Source organism: the organism of the source record quoted next, unplaced genomic scaffold (genome assembly GCF_019419815.1).
Source record: "Pyrus x bretschneideri cultivar Hongxiangsu unplaced genomic scaffold, Pyrus_bretschneideri_v1 Contig13, whole genome shotgun sequence".
Lineage (NCBI taxonomy): Eukaryota > Viridiplantae > Streptophyta > Magnoliopsida > Rosales > Rosaceae > Pyrus > Pyrus x bretschneideri.
Genome location: NW_025999424.1, coordinates 885,400 through 904,198, shown reverse-complemented (window position 1 = coordinate 904,198; position 18,799 = coordinate 885,400). Strand labels below are relative to the sequence as shown.

The 18,799-nt window shown below is 39.3% G+C and overlaps 4 protein-coding genes across 8 annotated transcripts; 2 read left to right on the top strand and 2 right to left on the bottom strand.

Annotated features, from left to right (window-relative positions):
• The first annotated feature begins 1,090 nt into the window (after nucleotides 1-1,090).
• On the top strand, nucleotides 1,091-4,291 carry LOC103959750 (lysine histidine transporter 1-like). Its single transcript, XM_048578826.1, has 8 exons — nucleotides 1,091-1,305; nucleotides 1,633-1,826; nucleotides 2,089-2,472; nucleotides 2,693-3,086; nucleotides 3,188-3,293; nucleotides 3,517-3,608; nucleotides 3,737-3,805; nucleotides 3,912-4,291. Exons 1-8 carry the CDS (start codon nucleotides 1,264-1,266, stop codon nucleotides 4,008-4,010), a joined length of 1,380 nt encoding a protein of 459 aa, XP_048434783.1. The 5' UTR covers nucleotides 1,091-1,263; the 3' UTR covers nucleotides 4,011-4,291.
• A 2,374-nt stretch (nucleotides 4,292-6,665) lies between these two features.
• LOC103960923 (TLC domain-containing protein At5g14285-like) lies at nucleotides 6,666-7,714 on the bottom strand. The gene has a single exon (XM_018650822.2). The coding sequence runs from the start codon at nucleotides 7,643-7,645 to the stop codon at nucleotides 6,857-6,859; it is 789 nt and encodes a 262-aa protein (XP_018506338.1). The 5' UTR covers nucleotides 7,646-7,714; the 3' UTR covers nucleotides 6,666-6,856.
• A 1,098-nt stretch (nucleotides 7,715-8,812) lies between these two features.
• Nucleotides 8,813-13,540, bottom strand: LOC103960922 (transcription factor GTE8). Of its 3 annotated transcripts, none has more exons than XM_009373419.3 (11): nucleotides 13,228-13,540; nucleotides 11,586-12,931; nucleotides 11,447-11,495; nucleotides 11,217-11,348; nucleotides 10,863-10,921; nucleotides 10,618-10,690; nucleotides 9,965-10,045; nucleotides 9,733-9,848; nucleotides 9,554-9,620; nucleotides 9,221-9,351; nucleotides 8,813-9,129 (listed from the first exon to the last, which is right to left on the bottom strand). In XM_009373419.3, the coding sequence occupies exons 2-11, from the start codon at nucleotides 12,786-12,788 to the stop codon at nucleotides 8,836-8,838; spliced, it is 2,205 nt and encodes a 734-aa protein (XP_009371694.1). In that variant the 5' UTR covers nucleotides 12,789-12,931; nucleotides 13,228-13,540; the 3' UTR covers nucleotides 8,813-8,835. The 3 variants fall into 3 exon arrangements, with proteins under 3 accessions (XP_009371694.1, XP_018506337.1, XP_048434782.1); XM_018650821.2 differs by having other exon boundaries at nucleotides 11,586-12,822; XM_048578825.1 differs by having other exon boundaries at nucleotides 11,586-12,817.
• A 1,688-nt stretch (nucleotides 13,541-15,228) lies between these two features.
• Nucleotides 15,229-18,760, top strand: LOC103960921 (thymidylate kinase). 3 transcript variants are annotated; one of them, XM_009373417.3, is made up of 7 exons: nucleotides 15,229-15,480; nucleotides 15,589-15,638; nucleotides 15,835-16,194; nucleotides 16,955-17,066; nucleotides 17,151-17,210; nucleotides 17,629-17,733; nucleotides 18,313-18,760. In XM_009373417.3, exons 2-7 carry the CDS (start codon nucleotides 15,601-15,603, stop codon nucleotides 18,427-18,429), a joined length of 792 nt encoding a protein of 263 aa, XP_009371692.2. In that variant the 5' UTR covers nucleotides 15,229-15,480; nucleotides 15,589-15,600; the 3' UTR covers nucleotides 18,430-18,760. The 3 variants fall into 3 exon arrangements, with proteins under 3 accessions (XP_009371692.2, XP_009371691.2, XP_009371693.2); XM_009373416.3 differs by having other exon boundaries at nucleotides 15,230-15,480; nucleotides 15,582-15,638; XM_009373418.3 differs by lacking the exon at nucleotides 15,589-15,638 and having other exon boundaries at nucleotides 15,232-15,480.
• The last annotated feature ends 39 nt before the right edge of the window (nucleotides 18,761-18,799 follow it).

The following is an 18,799-nucleotide window of genomic DNA, read 5'->3' as shown; positions in this document are numbered from 1 at the left end:
AGAAATCCACACAACCATTATTCAAGATCAAGCCCCGACGGCCCTTGAAGAAAGTGTTCATCCGTTCATCAACTGTTCATCCTTAGATCAAGCCCCGACGGCCCTTTGGATCAACAACTCATCCACAAACCTACACCCTACGAAGATAGAATCAGAGGACCCAATTTGAGAGAGATCTTAACCCCAAAATCATTAAACCACAAATATTATTTTGTACACGTTATTCTTGTTTCTTGTTTCAAGGAACTTTCGTGTTCACAGCCCTTACTACTCAGTAGTACTAAAAATGAACAATCATAATTCAATTAAGGAAATATTGGTTTGCTTACTTGTCATCGATCTAATGGATATAAACTTATAAAACTTAACTGCTTGGTAGTACAGACTATTGAGAACTTACCCCAAGCCAAGACTTGAAACACATTTTATTTTCCTAAAAAATAACTTAATTAAAAAAAATACATAATAATAATTAATATATATATATATATAAACAAGTTAGGATGCAGGGACACACATTTTTGACACACATTTAGTGGGGCTCACTTTGTAATATATTTCAATGATTCAACCATCTATCTTTTAGTCATCCCTCAAATATTATTTCTACCAAAATTCCCTCAAATCCGAAGCCGTATTTGTCTATTTTATTTCACCACAAATTAATGTCTTAATGGTTTTGAATTTGTTTAATTTTACGTAAAGATAATCTATAAATGATGAATTGCAATATAGACCATTCGGATCCTGGAAAAAAAATTATGAAATAGGAGTAACAAAAACGTGTATCAAAATATGTATCCTCATATCTTAATCCAATATATATATGTAACATATCTTAATCCAATATATATATGTAATCATATATAATCCTGCATCAACTTGTCAATAATGCAGAAAGAACCATTAATATGTTCATAATATAAATATTTAAGGAGGTCATTTTCTTTTCCCACCAAAAAAAAACAATTATATCATATAAGATTGTAATTCTATAATTACTTTAAATTAGATATTTAACATTTGGATGAAACTTGGCGTGCAGGCCGAATAAACATATTCCTTAGAAAAAAAAACTAGCAAACAAACATATCAATTTCAAATTAGCTCGAACCATGTTGTGGGCGGAGTTTCCTGCATCTCACATTCTTGTCACCTCCGACAAATAATAATTTCATCTTTCCCATTTATGTTTATTTTGCATTCTCAATTTCCTGCAAGATTTGAAGCCAAAGCCTTAGCTACTACTTTCTGCAGCTAGCAATGGGAGATACAACCGACCAAAGTTCTTCTATCCCAAGCAATGTAAGTCTCTCTCTCTCTCTCTCTCTCTCTCTCTCTCTCTCTCTCTCTCTCTCTCTCTCTCTCTCTCCCCGTAGCGACACACACGCCTAAAGAAGTTGAGGTTTAACCTAAAATTAGTTGGCAATAACGGAGTAACTCAACCCCATATAAGCCTGTGCAAGGTTTTTTAACTTTTCGAGTGGGAAAACTCTCCTTATTGCCAACTGGTTTACCTAACCTATTGGAACATGCTCATAGGTAATTTGACTAGATTTTGATGCATTTGGATTATTTTCTGCTTGTGAATTAATTTTTTTACGAATTCTGGAATTGTGTACTGAATCGCAGGTGGATGAGAAATGGAACAAGCAATCACAGATTATTGATGAAGATAAGCCACGGAGGCAGAAGGAAATAGATGAGTGGCTCCCAATCACTGGTTCAAGGAATGCAAAATGGTGGTACTCAACTTTCCACAATGTCACCGCCATGGTTGGAGCCGGCGTCTTAAGTCTTCCCTTTGCCATGTCCAATCTCGGATGGTATGTCAACATTTCTCATTCCCCTTTTAGTCTAGTGCACTTCGAACTAAATACTTTATAATTTTATCTATGCTCACAGAAGTGCTGCAGGAAGCTAAAATATGAGTTTTAAAGTCATTGGCCTTGTTTTTTTAATGATATTTCAAACTATTATAATCTACGGGAGAGAATTTCAAATTCAGATGCAAGAGTAGGCACACACTGTCTTGGCCAACTAGCCTAACTAACCGATAAGGTTTTAATTGCTTGTTTAATTTTTCAGGGGTCCTGGTTGTGTGATTCTTGTACTATCTTGGGTGATCACTCTATTCACTTTATGGCAAATGGTTGAGATGCATGAGATGGTTCCCGGAAAGAGGTTTGATAGGTACCATGAGCTAGGGCAACATGCCTTTGGTGAAAAGCTAGGGCTTTGGATTGTGGTGCCCCAACAGCTCATATGTGAAGTTGGTGTGGACATTGTGTATATGGTCACGGGTGGAAATTCGCTGCAGAAAGTTTACAAGACGGTGAAGAAAGACAAGGATCCGATCAAACTCACCTACTTCATCATGATCTTTGCCTCCTGTCACTTTGTGCTCGCCCATCTCCCCAACTTCAACTCCATCTCCGGCGTTTCGTTAGCTGCAGCGGTCATGTCATTAAGGTACATCATTAATTTAAAAAGTATTTCTTTAGCTGAATTTTCTGTCAAATAGTGTCACGTACGTGGTGAGCAAGTACTTTGGAATGCAAATCAGTATTCTCAACACGAATTTGTCTATCCTCCCATGTTCCGTGCATGTAATTGAGTATACAACAACGAAAGTAGAACTATGAGAAACACGGAGATTCTTAAACTCATTCTCTTTTGATTTTGATTTCAGTTACTCTACTATTGCATGGACTGCTTCCCTCCACAAGGGTGTTCAGCCGGACGTAGCATACGGGTATAAAGCCAGTAGCACTCCAGGAACAGTCTTCAACTTCTTCACTGCCTTGGGGGACGTAGCTTTTGCCTATGCAGGCCACAATGTGGTTTTGGAGATCCAAGCAACAATCCCTTCGACGCCCGAAAAGCCATCGAAGAAGCCTATGTGGAGAGGAGTTGTGTTGGCCTACCTCGTCGTGGCCTTGTGCTACTTTCCGGTGGCTCTCATTGGATATTACACTTTTGGGAACGCGGTGGAGGACAATATCCTCATCTCATTAGAGAAACCTGAGTGGCTCATCATAACTGCAAACATGTTTGTTGTCGTCCATGTCATTGGAAGTTATCAGGTAAATTTGTACTAGAAACTAGAATATTTGATCTTGGTAAATTTCAAATGGATTTTAATCAAATATTCTTGGTTTTGCTGTGTTACCATATTGCAATGCAGCTATATGCAATGCCAGTATTCGACATGATAGAGACCTTGTTGGTGAAGAAACTGCACTTCAGGCCTACCCTAATCCTCCGCTTTGTTTCCCGGAATATCTATGTCGGTAAGTAGTTCAGCTCCTCATCGAGTAGAGTGACCGCCATAACTTGACTCTTTTCTCTCCATGCACACCCTTGTCTATTTATTTATGATCTTTACATTGAACAAATTAAAGGAGAATAAACAAAAAAGATATACATGGCGTGCAGAAGGGGAAAATGGTGTTACGAATATCGTTTCCCAAACAATATTGAGTATATGCTTTGATCGTGTGTGATTGATTTCAGCCTTCACAATGTTTGTCGCCATTACTTTCCCCTTCTTCGGTGGTCTTCTAGGATTCTTTGGGGGATTTGCATTTTCCCCGACAACATACTTTGTAAGCCCTTAATCTCTTTCTTTGCAGTCAAATTTAAGTTTTACTTTTCATTTGTTCAAGCGATAGTGTAGTCTAATCTAAACTATTGATTCACTGATTCACGATCTCCATCTGATTTCATTCTTTAGCTCCCTTGCATTATGTGGCTTGCCATCAAGAAACCGCGCAGGTGGAGCCTATCTTGGATTATTAACTGGGTACGTGTGTTTGTTCATATTCTATTCTTACATGTTTTTTCGGAGTGCTAATAACATCATCTTTCCATAACCATCTTCATTTCTAAATCGGCTTCCTGAATTGCAGATTTGCATTACACTCGGCGCCATGCTGATGATTCTATCACCTATTGGAGGGTTGAGGAGTATCATAATTCAAGCCAGTACCTACAAATTCTACAAGTAACAAACTTGGCACAAGCATAAGTATTTTTCCCTGAAGTTCAATGCAGTAGATATGGAAATGCAAGCATATGTTACGAATAAGTACCATGAATGAAGACATACAATTCTAGGGCATGTAATTGTAACGAGGTGCCAACGGACTTAACCAGAAGAAAAACTTATGTAACAAGTCATCTCGGTGTGTATTTTTGTATTGTATGTCAGTATGTGTATGCATAAACTCAGAACCTTGATTCATTTATATTCAGCACCTATGAAATAGAGATATCACTTTAGTGGATTGCATATATTGCTGGACACTGGTGGGAAGAACAATGTTACATTGGCACACGACTCTAGTGACATCTTGAAATCTAATATATATAAACTTTCAGCAATATAAAACTAAAATCTATCCAAACCCTTAAATCCAAAAGCATGTGAAGATACTCGCATTTATCCGCCATTATGTTATCGAGTCTCTAAATCTTCTGCGATAGGCCTACGCTGTACTTTATTCTGTGCAACTAATAGCCGTGGTTATAACTAGTCAGGTTTTCTTGTAGCGTTCAATCAACAATGGCATCGTACAATATACACACATCAATTGAACTATCTTCTTTGCCCAAGAATAATTTCCGGCAAGACTGGAATGGCTTATTCGTTGGACAAAACTAGCAAACAAAAATTCTTCAATTCCTGCAAGACTGGAAGCCAGAGCCTTATCTGTTCTCTGCAGCAATGGGACTGGAAGCCAAAGCCTTATCTCTCTCTCTCTCTCTCTCTCTCTCTCTCTCTCTCTCTCTCTCTCTCTCTCTCCTGGATTTTGATTCATTTGGGTGACATACATTTGGAGGAAATATATGATTGTCTTCCAATTACCTCTTCAAGGAACGCAAAATGGTGTGGTACGTACTCTAAAACTTTCCACAAATGTCAACTCCATGATTGGAGCTGGTGTCTTAATTAAAGTCTTCCCTTTGCCATGTCCAATATCGGATCGTACGTTCAGCCCGCGTCCAATCTCGGATGGTACGTTCAGCAAGCACACTGCCTTAACCAACTATACAGATTTTTAATTGCTTGTTTCATTCATCTCTGGCGTCCTGAATGTGTTGTAAATTGTAATGGTGTTCTCATAGGTGATCACTTTATTCACGTAATGGAAAATTATTGAGATACATGAAATGGTTCCTGGAAAGCGGTTTGATAGGTACCAAGAACTAGGGCAACACACCTTGGCGTAAAGCTTGGCTTCTGAATTGTGGTGCTCAGCAGCGCGTATGCAAAGTTGGTGTCGACAGCTCTTGGTAAACTTGGTCATTCAATCGGATTTTTAACAAATCTTGTTGCAATGCAGTTACTTGCAATGCCAGTACTTGACATGATAGAAACCGCGGTGTTGGTAAAGAAACTGCAGTTCCAGCGCACAACTAAGCTTCGGTTCGTTACCAGGAATATATACGTTGGTAAGTTTGATAACGAACTGACCTCCACTCTTGGGACGGCGTTATGTGATTACTGAATGTATTACATCATTTGAATCGATGTTCTTCGTGTGTTATATTTCAGCGTTCACAATCGTCGTCGGAATGACCTTTCCCTTCTTCGGTGGCCTCATTGGATTCTTCGGAGGATTTGCTTTTTCCCACAGCATCACACTATGTAAGTCCTAAGTCCGTCTCTTATTTGCGGTCAAAATCTAAGTTTATATCTCATTCACTCAGTCTCCGTTTGATTTCGCTCTTCAAGCTCCCGTGTGTCTTATGGCTTGCCATCAAGAAACCGTGCAAGTTTAGCCTATCTTGGTTTACAAACTGGGCACATACGGAACTTCTTTCGTTCAATGGTGGTAAAACCAGACCTCCAGAATAATCGTTGTCCTCGATTTCAGATTTGCATTACACTCGGCGTCCTACCGATGATCCTATCGCCTATCGGAGGTTTACTGAATATCATACTTCAGGCCAAGGACTACCACTTCTACATAAACAAACTTTTGGCACACAAACCAGTAGAGTTCGTGAGGAATAAGTGTACCATGAAGGACGTATGAAAATCGGGTTTTCCATCCGTGTCTTTATTTGGTAGGGATTCTGGCCTTCGACAGCCAACCAAGTACTGGCAAAGTTGAATGTCGACGATCTCACCAAAATGCAGCATGACAGCGAAACAGGGCCCGAAAATTCAACCATAACCAAAGCAGTTGGGAGGAATAAGAATATTGCTGAAGAAAGAAAGTCACAAAATTTTGGGTTGCTTCAACGCTTCAACCTATTCAATAAGTCTGGTGGTTGGCCTGCTTCAACTAGAAGATAATGGTATCAACTTATTCATTTCTTTCCTAATAATTGATGCATATGCAGACATGGGTTATGTCAGTTAGGCCCAACAGTGTCCTTGCCCCTTGTTCAAATCCCTTCTCGTAAGTTAGAGTAGATTAGAACGTCATTTTGTGAAGTGAATTCAAGCAAACCTATGCAGAAACCAGCAAATTGTAACAAAAGACAACAAAACCTTATCCCACTAAGTGAGGTTGGCTGTATGAATCTTAAAATGCCATAGCGCTCAACAAATTGTAACAAACATTTGAATGAAAAGACTATGAAACTATGATTAAGAATACATGTTGCAAATATGCGACTTCGTAAATCCTAGAACACCACTACGCTCAACAAATTGTAACAAACATTTTAATTAAAGGACTATGAAACTGTGATTAAGAATACATGTTGCAAATTGTTACATATATAACCACTAATAAGAACAACCCAAATTGTTATTAAGCTTTGAGAAACAGCTCAAATCTTCAATTTCAAATCTCTAATTGGTGAAAAACAAAAACCCCAAAACCTAAAATCTGGGGTTTTATCTAGCTTTCTTTTCCAATTCGCCAGTCCTGGCTCTAAACAATTCGACCCAGAGATTCGAAATCCACAAAATGCTGACAGAAATGGCGGCCATCACTACCACAATCCAGGAACCCCAAACCCACCGCGGAATCAATCCGTCGGCGGCGCCGCTGATGTAAAAGGCCCCCATTCGGTACACGAAATACGGACCCACAAAGCCACGAACAATCGAATACAGAATGTAAAAAGGAGGAGACAAAAGATCATACACCTTAGCTGCAAACTTCAAGTCGCTTCTCCTGGCGTTGGCGAGCGTCCAGACGTTCTGGCAGAGGCTGGTGACCTCGGCGAGGATCAGGAGGCAGAGAATGGCGAATGCGCCGTGGGAGGCGACGTAGCGGCAGGTGAGGAAGACGAAGAGCGTGGCGAGGTGGTGGCCGATGAAGAGGACGTCGCTGGGGAAGAAGACGAGGTAGTGGAGGAGATCGGTGAGGAAGTAGGCGACGCTGTAATCGAGGACGGAGTTCTGGAAAAGGGTGTTGGGGGCGGCGAATCCGGTGGCGGGGTCGGAGAGGATGGCGTAGGCGGAGAGAAAGACGGCGGGGGTGCCGTGGGCGAGGGAGATTAGGCAGCTGGAGGCTTCGGGTCGGATCTTAGGGCTCCAAGTTCGGAAGACGATGAAGTAGGCAATGACGTAGACGATGGAGAACATGAGGAAGAAGATGGGGAGGCATGGGAGCTGGAGAGATGACGACGGCGACAGCGACGGCGATGGCGGGGAGTGGATTGGGTTTTGGGTTTCCATCTGAGATGGAAACGAAATCAAAGGGCTTTGACGAAGATTACGGGAATCGGAGAGAGGGTTTAATTTATAGAGAATTGTGTTGTTTGGGATGGAGAGTGGGACGACGACTGGTGTGGTGTGGGTGTGTGAGTGCGACTCTTGAGACTGACTGACTGCGTTCGAGTTGGACAAAGTTAATAAGAATTTGGTGCGGTGTTGAACCGCTAACTCTATTTTATTGTTTATTTGTACGAAGCGATTTCGTATTTTAGATACACTGAAAAATCTTGGAAATATGAACAGTAAGTTATATGTTCTTTCATAGGTAATAGGAATTTCGTGTTTTGGATACATTGAAAAATCTTCACAAGGACAGAGGAAAAAATTTAAAAAATTTAAAGTCGAAAGCTATATTTTGTAAACTTAACTCAAATTTTCCTCGGTGTATTTAAAAAGTTAGAACCAAGCTAGTGCTCAAACGAGACACCATGGCTATGCCTCTCCAATAGATACTGGCGATGTTAAAGACATATACTTGAATTATATTTTGTAGATCGGATGATGTAGTAATTGATGGTTGAATTCTTTGTTTAAATCATTACAAAATGTATCCAACCATCAAACGGTAGATCATGTGATCCAACCATTAAACGCCAGATCACGTGATCTATCATATTTAAATAGACGGTAATCATTACAGAATGGATCCAACCATCATTCGCCACATCATGTAACCTACAAAATTACCATTCTCCATACTCAAAAGTCAAATTCGATTTTCTTTGCAATTTTGCATTAGAGATGTTATTACTTGCACCACAACATCTGTAATCAAATACGTGTATTTTTGACTTGTAAATTTTGTCTTTGGAGATAGTTTTAAGTGCGAGGGACGAGCACCGGCCTCATGTGAACGGGAATTCAAATTCGGGTTCAATTTCTCTTACCAATGAGTCTTACACGTACCGCCGTGATCCGATCCTGCGAACGGTAGAATTCCGGTAGAATTCCTCGTTGAAACGGCCACCGGGAAAAAGAAAAAGGTTATATCTGGCCCTTGGATGGCATCAAAGGACGGATAGTAAAGTACCAAAAAAAGCATCAACGAGAAAAGTACGCAGACATTTCTTCTTTTTTATCCTCTTTTCATATCAAAATATTCTATTTCGTGCTTCTTTGGTTCGTCCATGAGTACAAAAGCAGCAAACGATTTAATCAATTTCTCCCTCTTCTATATCATTTACAGGACTCGGAGAAGCATTTACCGTACTTGGAGGAACACTAACAGGCTCTGCGTCTTCCTCCTCATCATCGTCTTTCATGTACAAGCCAAGTTGTTCCAACGGGTTACACCCTCCAAAGTTAAAGCCGCCTAAGCCATCCTGCGAGTGATCAGGGCTCGTTTCGTCTACAGAGCTGGGTAGCTGCTCTGCAGGGGCAGTTCTAAGCATCTCCAGATCTTTAAGAAACCGAGAGTTCTCGTTGATTTCAACAGTCTTTTCTATCTGTGCACAACGCAAACAATTTCCCAATAAAGATCCACAGATACTCGAGGGGTAGTATGTATGCAACATATGAGGACGTTTGGCAATTTACCTGCAGCAATGCCTGCCTTGCTGCTTCTCTCTCAAGCTCCCTCTTCCGTTTAGCCTCAGCTGCAGCTTCTGCTTCTGCTCGCCTTCGAGCATCCTCGGCAGCCTTAGCTTCCGCTTGTAACCGTGCTTTCTCTGCTCATATTTTGCAACAAAATACACAAACACATACGAACAGACATTTCAGTTTACTAAACTATAAGAGATGTTTGTGAACATGGTTTGCAATCAAAGGATCGTTGCAAAATTTTATGCCACCAAACCCATACAAAACATGCACACAACAAAGGAATTGATGCAAGCAGAAAAGTAAAACTTTAAGCGTAAGGATCTCCACCTTTCTTCCGTTGCAGTTCAAGTTCCTCCCTCTGGCGCCGCAATTTCTCAGGATCTCCTTTATCACCCTGATCTCAGCCAGATTAAATTGCACCGGATCACATCCAGAGTAGAAAATACTTGCAAAATGGTTTCATACAAACACAGTAAGTACACAAGTAGCGTGACTTTGCAACCCACCTGATTAAGTGTTTTCTCTCTTGCTCTTAAAATGGTATCAGCAAAACGATTCTTCAATACAGCAGCCCTGTACTGCTTCTCGGGGGAGACCGGCCTCTCTTGGGTAGCACTGTCTCCTACATTTTTTTTAAAGATGAGCTATGAGATGGTACCACAAAAGCATAGCTATTATTTTATTTTATTTTATTTTTAACTTTTTTTTCTTTTAAATGAGATTAACTCTTCGGCTTACCATGCTGGCAACAATCTGACTCAACAGGACTTGGCTTCTGCTGGGAACTTTGTTCAACTTGATCCAACCCACTATCAGACTCTGTAAGATCCCATGGATTTGAAAATTTAATCATCAACAAGTAATTCAAAATCCAAAAATACAATCACACCTCAGAGAAGTCTACACCATGTCACTAGTAGAGTACAACCAAGATGGTTACTAAAATGATTGAGAGTCCCAAACGGACTAAATTCAATCCCCATCATTAAGCTGAATATTGTAACAGATGATCGAATGGCAGCATATAAGAGGTCATGTTTATTATAGATAAAAAAAAAAAACCTTGTTTATTATAAATAATAGATGATCAGATGTCTCTTAAAAAATAGATGATCAGATATTATGCATCTGCAACACAAAACATGATACGCTCTTCCAAACCTCTATTTAAGCAGGAAGGTACTTCCTCTCTATTCATGATCCTGTTTTAATCAGATTTCTTGCCCAAGACATTGTCAAAAGATTCCCTATTATCTTCTATATCTACGTACTATATTTTCGACCCACCCTGTGTTTCCCATTTATGGACTGGAAACTGAATATCAAAAATACTTCATGCAACACCAAGAGAATGAAAACAGGAATGTGATTTTATTAAAAAAATTACTCACGATTTCCTTCGAGGGGATTATCAATTGTTGTCTTTACATCTAAACGAGCTCCAGAACTCACAGTTTCTGGTACCTGAAGAAGAATTAAGTATGATGTCAGGCCCGTCAGTCAAACCAATACCCAGTATCCATACACTATTGTACCACACAAACTCAATAGTTCACAAACCATCCATCATGAGAGGTGCAGAAAATTTGATTTGATGTATTTAACATAAAATTTCAGACAGCTTATGCGCATTTACCAGACTTGCGGCCTTCACATCATCACATTCACTCTCAGAAGAACTGCTAGAATCTGAATCTGTAAAACATACACAAGATACAAAATTATTTAGTGTTTTTGAAACTCAGGAAAAAAAAAATCACGACTCTTTTGCAAGCATGCAGAGTCTTTATTTAATTATTTATTTGTTGGCCTCAAGTGAAGTCAAAACTTGAACACTAAATAATTTAGTGCATGAATTGGAGAAACAAAATATTTGCTCCAACAAGCCCTACTCTATTTTTTTTTTTCCTCTCCATCTAATTAAAACTCAAAAATTATACAATTTAAAGCATGAAATTGGAGAAATAAAAAGTTGACAAACTCAACTTACCACTGGAGCTGCTTGAGCTAATGGCTTTACTACTTTTATGGCCAGTATCCATTTCTATCTCCACAGGAGGATAGCTTGAGACAGGAGGCTCATTTCCACCAATATCAACATCTTCATCAGCCGGATCATTCCCTACAAATGCATATAGTGAAAGGAGGAACCAAGTGTTTCAAACATTCTAAAACTGAAGTCGGCACTTATATATGCAAGTAGATAAAGAAGAATATGACCTTTACATGGCTGCATGGATGAATTGCTCAACCCTGATTCATTGACAAGCTGCATTATAGTGACAACAATGTATGTTTCAGGCATATATTAATCTACTTTGATTCCAGGAACAGGAAAAAGGTGAGGTCGAGCTAATACCTCCATTGAACAAGGTTCAGCCCTTGCATGGTTCTTTCGTTTCTCTTGCAAATACTCATTTAAAAGCCTCCGTAAGGTGAACAAAGTATCATCACTTAGAACATCGATATCAATCTCAATCTCATCCTCTCCAGAGTCCTTTCCATTTGAACTGTGCTCCTTCAAGAAATCAATGATGTGTAACGGCATCTCTCCAAGCAAAGACTCCAATTCTCTGCTCAGATTGAGCTTCTCCTCTGTTGTCATCACTCGCTTAGGAGGCTCAGACTTTACTTCATTGTGCACTGACGTGATAGTCCTCTTTTTTGAGGGGGGCAATGGTTTAGGAGTTTCCATGCCTTCGCGAGGACCAGATTTAGTTGGCGGTGGTTGGGAATCAGCCTTGGGCAGTTTTTTCTCGATGGTTTTCCACCTGACTTCAAAAAATTTACTAAGAGTATCAGCCATGGCATAGACCTTATTTTGTGGTGGATTGTAGGTCATAGCATTGGTGAAGGTCATCCTTACATCAGCAGCAAACTCCAACGGGGATGAATAAGATCCCGAAGCTATCTTGCTCTTTATTGTACCCAAGTCCATTGGATGTTTGATAACAGTGAAATAATCTGGAATGTTCAACTTCACCACATCAACAGGTTCTTTGAAAAGCCAACTGGATTGATGGGCCATCAACCGTTTCAACAGTGCCTCGCATTGTTTCATAAGAATCGCACTAGCAGTGCTAGAGTCAAACCTCCCAGAAGCTTCCGGATTCCGTGTCTGTGCTTTTGGAGCCCCAAGATTCAGTCTTTTCCCCGACACAGAAGTCAATGTCGACGACTTTCTAAAACTATCTACATGCGGCCCATTCTGGCCATTGCTGATGATATCACTAGAAGAGGACACTGCAACACCATTGGTTTTATGCATTTCAACTTTTTTCTGAAGTATTCGTATCTGTTCAAGTTCCATTCTCAACCTATGTATCAAATCCTTCCTCTCTGATGACACCATGTTTGACAAGGGAAGAATTTGTATGGGCACACGAAAACTGTCGCGGTTACTGGAATTCAAACTAATACTTTTCCTCGTTGGAGCACTTGAATCCTCCGAGCCAGTAACTTCTGCGTCGATTCTTCCTGAGCTACCCGAGCATTCACCAGCCTGCTCAAATGCACCACCATAGTACCCTCCCCTTCCCGGGTTCTTGTTCTTCTTGGCCATCACCAAAAATCCCAAACAATCTCCTAGCACTATTCTTTATACCAGAACAGTGATTTTCCAGTTAAACAAAATGGGGTCCGTTAGGTTGCTTAGGAAGGAGCAATAATTCAAGTTCGTCTCCAATTTAACCGCCAAAATGATTACTTTTCAATACGAAAAAACACATACGAATAACACAACTTAACAGAGCTTCATTTTAAATTACCTTAAAAAAATAAAAAATAGAAGATAAATCCGAAGAAGAAGAAGAAGCATTCATCAAAAAGTTTACAACAGTCTTGGGTAAGTTCCACAGCTCAATTTTACATCTAGAAGTGAAAATTCGACAAAATTGAATATAAACCCTAAAAACTTGAACAGCAACTAATTCGACAAAATTGAACTAGATAAAGCACAAATTCCCAAGAAAGAAAGTTATCCAAAACCCTAGAAGAAATACCTGTAGCTATCGCTGAGCTGCCTACTAGAGTTCCAGAGCTCTCTTGCGATCAAACAAGAAATCTTCTGCGCGATCACAAATCGAGGTCGAGAACTTCAGAGCAACGAGACCGAGAAACTGCGAGGGGTGGAGCGTGCAGAGTGAGGTAAAACCCTAGAGAGCCCGAATTGAACAGTGACCGGATCGCGACCCGTAAACGCCCGAGGCAACGAAGAAGAAGACGAGCTTGAAGAATGCAAGGTTTCTTTCTTTCCCGCAGAGCAAAGCGCACGAGTTAAGAAAATAATCGGACCAAAAAGAAAAGTTACAGAGAGAATATCGACTGCCCTGACTGTTAAGCCTTCTGATTTAATTATCGATTAAAACAGGTGTCGCCGTGTCGACCCTTGGATGAAACCTACTATTCAGAAATTTTGGGATTTCAGCCGTTAGATCTGATTAAGCGCGGTTTTTTTATTATAGCAAAATTATGTTTTAAATTACTCTACTCACTATAATCTATGGAAATAGGAAATATTGTACTTATTACTGATTGGTAAATGCAGTTACTTTTTTTTTTTTTTTTTTTTTTTTTTGGTCTAAAAAAATGATTAATTCGATAGAAAGTTACAGGCCAACACAAAGGAAGTCAAAATAATCCAAACACATTGGGAGAACAAATAGATAAAAGCCCAGTCCAATTAAATAAACAATAAACAGAAACCCAAATCCCTAATTTCCAATTGCAGAAAGCAGCGTCTGCTGCCGTCACTGCCACAAAAGTCTTGCCAGCAGCTACTGAAGCAGCAACACTAGAGAAAATGACTGAGTGGTGAAAACGAACAAGACATTGTAGCACAAAAGTACCAAACCCGCAACAAGAAGCACACCACATCCAAATTTCTTCACCAATGACCATAACCAAAAGATAGTCACCATATCCAAATCACATTCACGAATCCCTGCAAATATATACAAATACAGTAGCACATGAGTATAAGGTGAGGCTAAGGAGTATGTAAAATACCCTTACTTTGGCCGAAGTCGCCATACACTTGGCCTCGATGGAAATCTAGCAAGCTATTTGGGGAGGGGACAGGGAGGGAAGGAAATAAATCTGGTAATCATATTCTGCTCGGAGTTTGCAGATGAGAGCAAATGATGGGGTGGGGATGGTTATGGGGAAGGGAGGCAGAAGGGAAAAGTGAGGGAGATTAAGTCTTGGGTTTGGAAAAGAACATCCAGAGGAGAAGGAGGGGTGGAGAGGAACGAGATGAAGCTTAAAGGTGAGACAAACTCATGGAAAAAATTTCAGACAAAACTCAAGGAAACTGTGAAAAATTTTAGGGGAAATTGAAAAAGAGAGAAGAGGATAAGGAGAAAGGGAAATAGGAGAACAAGGAACTTAGACAATGACAGTCACCGGCACCCAAGCTAAAGGCTAGGACCGATGGCAAAGGAATTTGCAAGGTTGGGAAACCAGATAGAGTCTTATGTGTTTTCTGCTGGCCCTACACTTGATCTTAGCTGATCTTTTACTACATGGCCTGGTAAATGCAGTTACTTAATAAGCTTATCTCACGGAAACTTTATGCTACTATTTTTGTAATTTTATTCAATGATTTAAATTATTTTTATTTTAGTATATTGTTCATACATTATTTTTGTAAAAAATTAGATAAATATAAAATTATTAAGACATCCAATTACATTGAAAAAATAGACAAATACCTTTTTTCATATAAATACCAAGGGCTATCATTTAATACAATAGTTTAATTATTTCAGATTTGAATGATTTTTGTAAAAATGATCAATGCACATAGTTGCATTTTTGGAATGAGATGAACACAATATATCAAGTATAATAATGTAATTGATTAAAAAAAATTTTAAAAATTACTAATTATATTATGAAACTTAATATAATAGATCATGTTCTCGATACAAAGAAAAATTTCTCTTTTGAAAACTAGGAATTCACATTCGAGCCCATAGTAAATTAGTAAAAGTATCATCAGCTTTTAAAAGTTAAAACCCTTTCGATCAAGACCACCACTCAAACCCCTCTTGCCGCCATTCTCCTCCTACTCAAAGCCTCTTGCCGCAACTCTCCTCCGACTCAACCCCACTTGCCGCCCTTCCCCACCCGGCCGATACCTTACTGGCCGGCGAAATCACACAGTCCCCCAAGTTCCTACTTTACAGTTCTCTTCTTTTCTGTCTGACATTTGCATAGACAGTCTGATTACCCAGAAGCGCAAATCGTTCAAGGTAATCTTTCCTTTTTCTTTCTTTAGCCAAGATCACGTTCTGTTCACAGTTATCATACAAAGTTTGGTGAATTGTTTTCCTTTTTAATATTAAATCTCCAGTTTGTAGGTTGCGAGGGACATGATCCATGCTTCTTATCCTACTGTTTGCAAGGCTTTGTAAGAATTTGAGCTTGCAAATTATTGTGTTTTTGGTTCATTTCCCAACTACCCATGTATAGAAATTGATAACCCCTTATTGAAAAATTTGAACTTGAGTAGATTAGAATGGATGTTGAATGATAGATTTCAGAAATTGTTCAAAATTGGTTGAAGTTGAGGGCTTTATCTTAACAGATTGCATTTGCTTCTCTAGGAACTTTGGAGCCAGGGCGGTACGAAGGTCGTTGGGTTTTCACTCAAACTTTCCCCACAAGGTTTTTATCAGGCGGATTCGGATGGAGAGTAATAATCAGAACTGTAGCCTAAGAGGTGGCAAGGAGGATTCAAGAGGTGCCTTGGTTGTTCTTGAAGGCTTGGATCGTTGTGGGAAGACGACACAATCAACTAGACTAGTAAAAAACTTGGAGAGGTTAGGGCATTCAGCTGAGTTGTGGCGGTTTCCTGACAGAACTACAAGTGTTGGGAAAATGATATCTTCGTATCTTTCCAACGAATCTCAACTGGATGATCATACAATCCATCTACTCTTTAGTGCCAACCGTTGGGAGAAGAGGTTAGTTGTGCTATTCTTTGTTGTGAGGTTTCCTATATATTGCACTTCTTCTGATTGTTGTTTATGTTTCTAACTGATGCCAGGACAATACACATTGAGATATATATTTTATTTCTTTTGATGACTGAGTTGTGTGACAATCTGGTTTAATGACCTAATCTTTCCTTGTTCGAGTTTAGTTTCTGTTGAGTTTAGAAACCAATGTAACGGTAAAATACACAATGAACTCATAAGCAGCAAAAGTTACTTCAGTTGTATGGCTGATAGCGAGGAAACAAGTTATTGAGTTTTTAATTTCTGTATACATTTACAGGATTCTTCTAGTCTTCATGGGCATCCAAATGCACTGTTTTTCTAAGCCCCAGTGCTCATTTACATAAAATCTGTAATGACCTCAAGTATTTTGCATTTAGGTTTCTCAGGAACCTGGCTAAAATCGATCAAGATGAGAACAATGTTTGGTTACAATAAGTGTTGGGTATTATTTCGACCATGCAGACTTTAGTAAAGTTAGAAGTCTTTCCTTGTTATTTTTAACTTAGTTGGTGTTATGCAAAATGTGGAAGGAATAGTTTAAGAGGGGAAGGAACAGTCCATGTCCCATTTTGTATGACATAGTCGTTGGCTTTTTTAGTTTGTTTAATAATTATTTTGATTACTATAAGAGTGTCTGCACTTCAATTTTAGCTGAAGTTCATTCTTAGGGTGAAGAATGAGGTGGTCAAATCATTTTTCTAAGTAATCTATAATTTCCTTGTAGATCATTGATGGAGAGCAAATTGAAAAGTGGAACCACCCTTGTCGTTGACCGTTATTCCTATTCAGGGGTGGCATTTTCATCTGCCAAAGGACTTGATATTGAATGGTGTAAGGTGGGGAAATGCTTCATGTTTTACCCCTGATGATCTTTAAATTCTGTACATAAGGATATTAAAAAGATGAGGTTTCTTTTGCAGGCTCCGGAGATTGGGTTATTGGCTCCAGATCTTGTAGTGTACCTTGACATACCACCTGAGGTATGTAGTCATTTTCATTTTCACACTGAATTTTAGGTATGTCGGTTAATTTTCTGCTTGATTGCATATCTAATACTGAACATGGTTAAGGTGATTCCCTGCTACCTATGTGGTCTTACATATCTTCCGAGATACACAAACAGCCTCTCATAAGAAGTTTCCTAGGTATGCAAATTGATTTTGCAGTCAATAGGTTCTCAAAATAGATAATGGGTGTATATTTTTGGCCCTTCATGGCTAACTACTGATATCTTAGGGTCCTTATTCTATGCTGACATTTATTGTTGAGGAAAATAGAGCTGTTACATTTAGCCTGGCATGATGTTGACAAATTAGCCTGGATGGTTACTCTGCAAATCAGATCGACAGGGTGATTTTTCCCCTTTGTTGATATGAAGTATGAATTTATAATTGTCAGAAAGCTGCAGAAAGAGGAGGCTATGGAGGTGAGAGATACGAGCAGCTTGAGTTTCAGAAGAAGGTTGGTCAGAACTATCAGGTCCTCCGCAGTCCCACTTGGAAGGTAGTTTGTTGATTCATTCATTTAGTTCACTAAAGAACCTTGGATATTTGCTTCCGGTTGTGATGCTATCTTGACCATATCATCCTGGATGCAATTTTTTACTCAAACTTTTAATTTTTGTACTGTAAAGAATACATTGAATCAACGGATGTCCATTAAAAGAAGTATTTAGAGGAACAGAATGAACAGAAATGGAAAAAGATTTCACTCTCACCAAGAGCATAGGTGGGGTTGTGATGCCAAACGTATTCCTCCAATTTCATTTTCTCATGCCCAAGTTTTCTTCTGTTTTCCAACAAACACTGATGTGAAATCTGTTCCTAATATATAATATAGATCCTGGCTGGGCTATCATTATCTGATTATTGTTTACACATTTTATTTTGGAGTTACGCTGCAAGTTGGCAATTTTTTTGTATAGTACGGGGGCTCGTTGAAGCAGCGGTTCAAATACAACTAACCCTGCAACACTGCTAAATTGTTTGGTTTACAACTGTTATTCTCGAAGTATACTATTCCTAGGTGAGTTGAATTACGTGGATACTATGCCGAGGTTAAATTTGTTTTGGCTTGATGCAGATCATAGATGCTTGTTCATCCATGGAGGAAGTTGATGAACAGTTGCAAAACATGGTACTCAATTGTGTAAAAACATGCCAAGAAGGGAAACCCCTCTCTTGTCTCTGGTCTGGTTAGATTTTATCTTCTCCGGAAAGGGCAAGACGCATGTATCTGTGGAAGGTCAAATGCTGATTATTTCATCTCAGATTGTATGACTATTTTACTCTCGTGTTAAAAGAGTTGATTCAGTGTTGTTTACTCCATCAACAGCGAAAAGTGGGGTCTGTGGTAAAAGTCTTCCTTGGTTTCTCGGATTCAGTCCGTTGTTTGTGGTTGTCCATGACTATTAATGTATCGTAATTGTTTTTTTTTCACAAAAATAGACGAGATTGCGAGTTCTTTTGAATGAATTTGATTGTAGTCTTGGCAGTTCTACCTGCATATATTGCATCTGCATTTCCCTTTTTGTTTGGTTTTCCAGCCCTGCGTCAGGAATTTGCGAGGG

Excerpts from the sequence above, each read along its gene's own strand:
- LOC103960923 (XM_018650822.2), bottom strand. The coding sequence starts at position 7,645 with ATGGAAACCCAAAACCCAATCCACTCCCCGCCATCGCCGTCGCTGTCG.
- LOC103960922 (XM_009373419.3), bottom strand. The coding sequence starts at position 12,788 with ATGGCCAAGAAGAACAAGAACCCGGGAAGGGGAGGGTACTATGGTGGT. Across the intron at positions 11,496-11,585 it reads CTGAACCTTGTTCAATGGAG|CTTGTCAATGAATCAGGGTT; the intron begins GTATTAGCTCGA and ends ACTATAATGCAG. Across the intron at positions 11,349-11,446 it reads ATCCATGCAGCCATGTAAAG|GGAATGATCCGGCTGATGAA; the intron begins GTCATATTCTTC and ends ATGCATTTGTAG.
- LOC103960921 (XM_009373417.3), top strand. The coding sequence starts at position 15,601 with ATGATCCATGCTTCTTATCCTACTGTTTGCAAGGCTTT. Across the intron at positions 17,211-17,628 it reads ACCTTGACATACCACCTGAG|AAAGCTGCAGAAAGAGGAGG; the intron begins GTATGTAGTCAT and ends TATAATTGTCAG. Across the intron at positions 17,734-18,312 it reads TCCGCAGTCCCACTTGGAAG|ATCATAGATGCTTGTTCATC; the intron begins GTAGTTTGTTGA and ends GGCTTGATGCAG.
- LOC103959750 (XM_048578826.1), top strand. The coding sequence starts at position 1,264 with ATGGGAGATACAACCGACCAAAGTTCTTCTATCCCAAGCAAT. Across the intron at positions 3,087-3,187 it reads ATGTCATTGGAAGTTATCAG|CTATATGCAATGCCAGTATT; the intron begins GTAAATTTGTAC and ends ATTGCAATGCAG. Across the intron at positions 3,294-3,516 it reads TTCCCGGAATATCTATGTCG|CCTTCACAATGTTTGTCGCC; the intron begins GTAAGTAGTTCA and ends GATTGATTTCAG.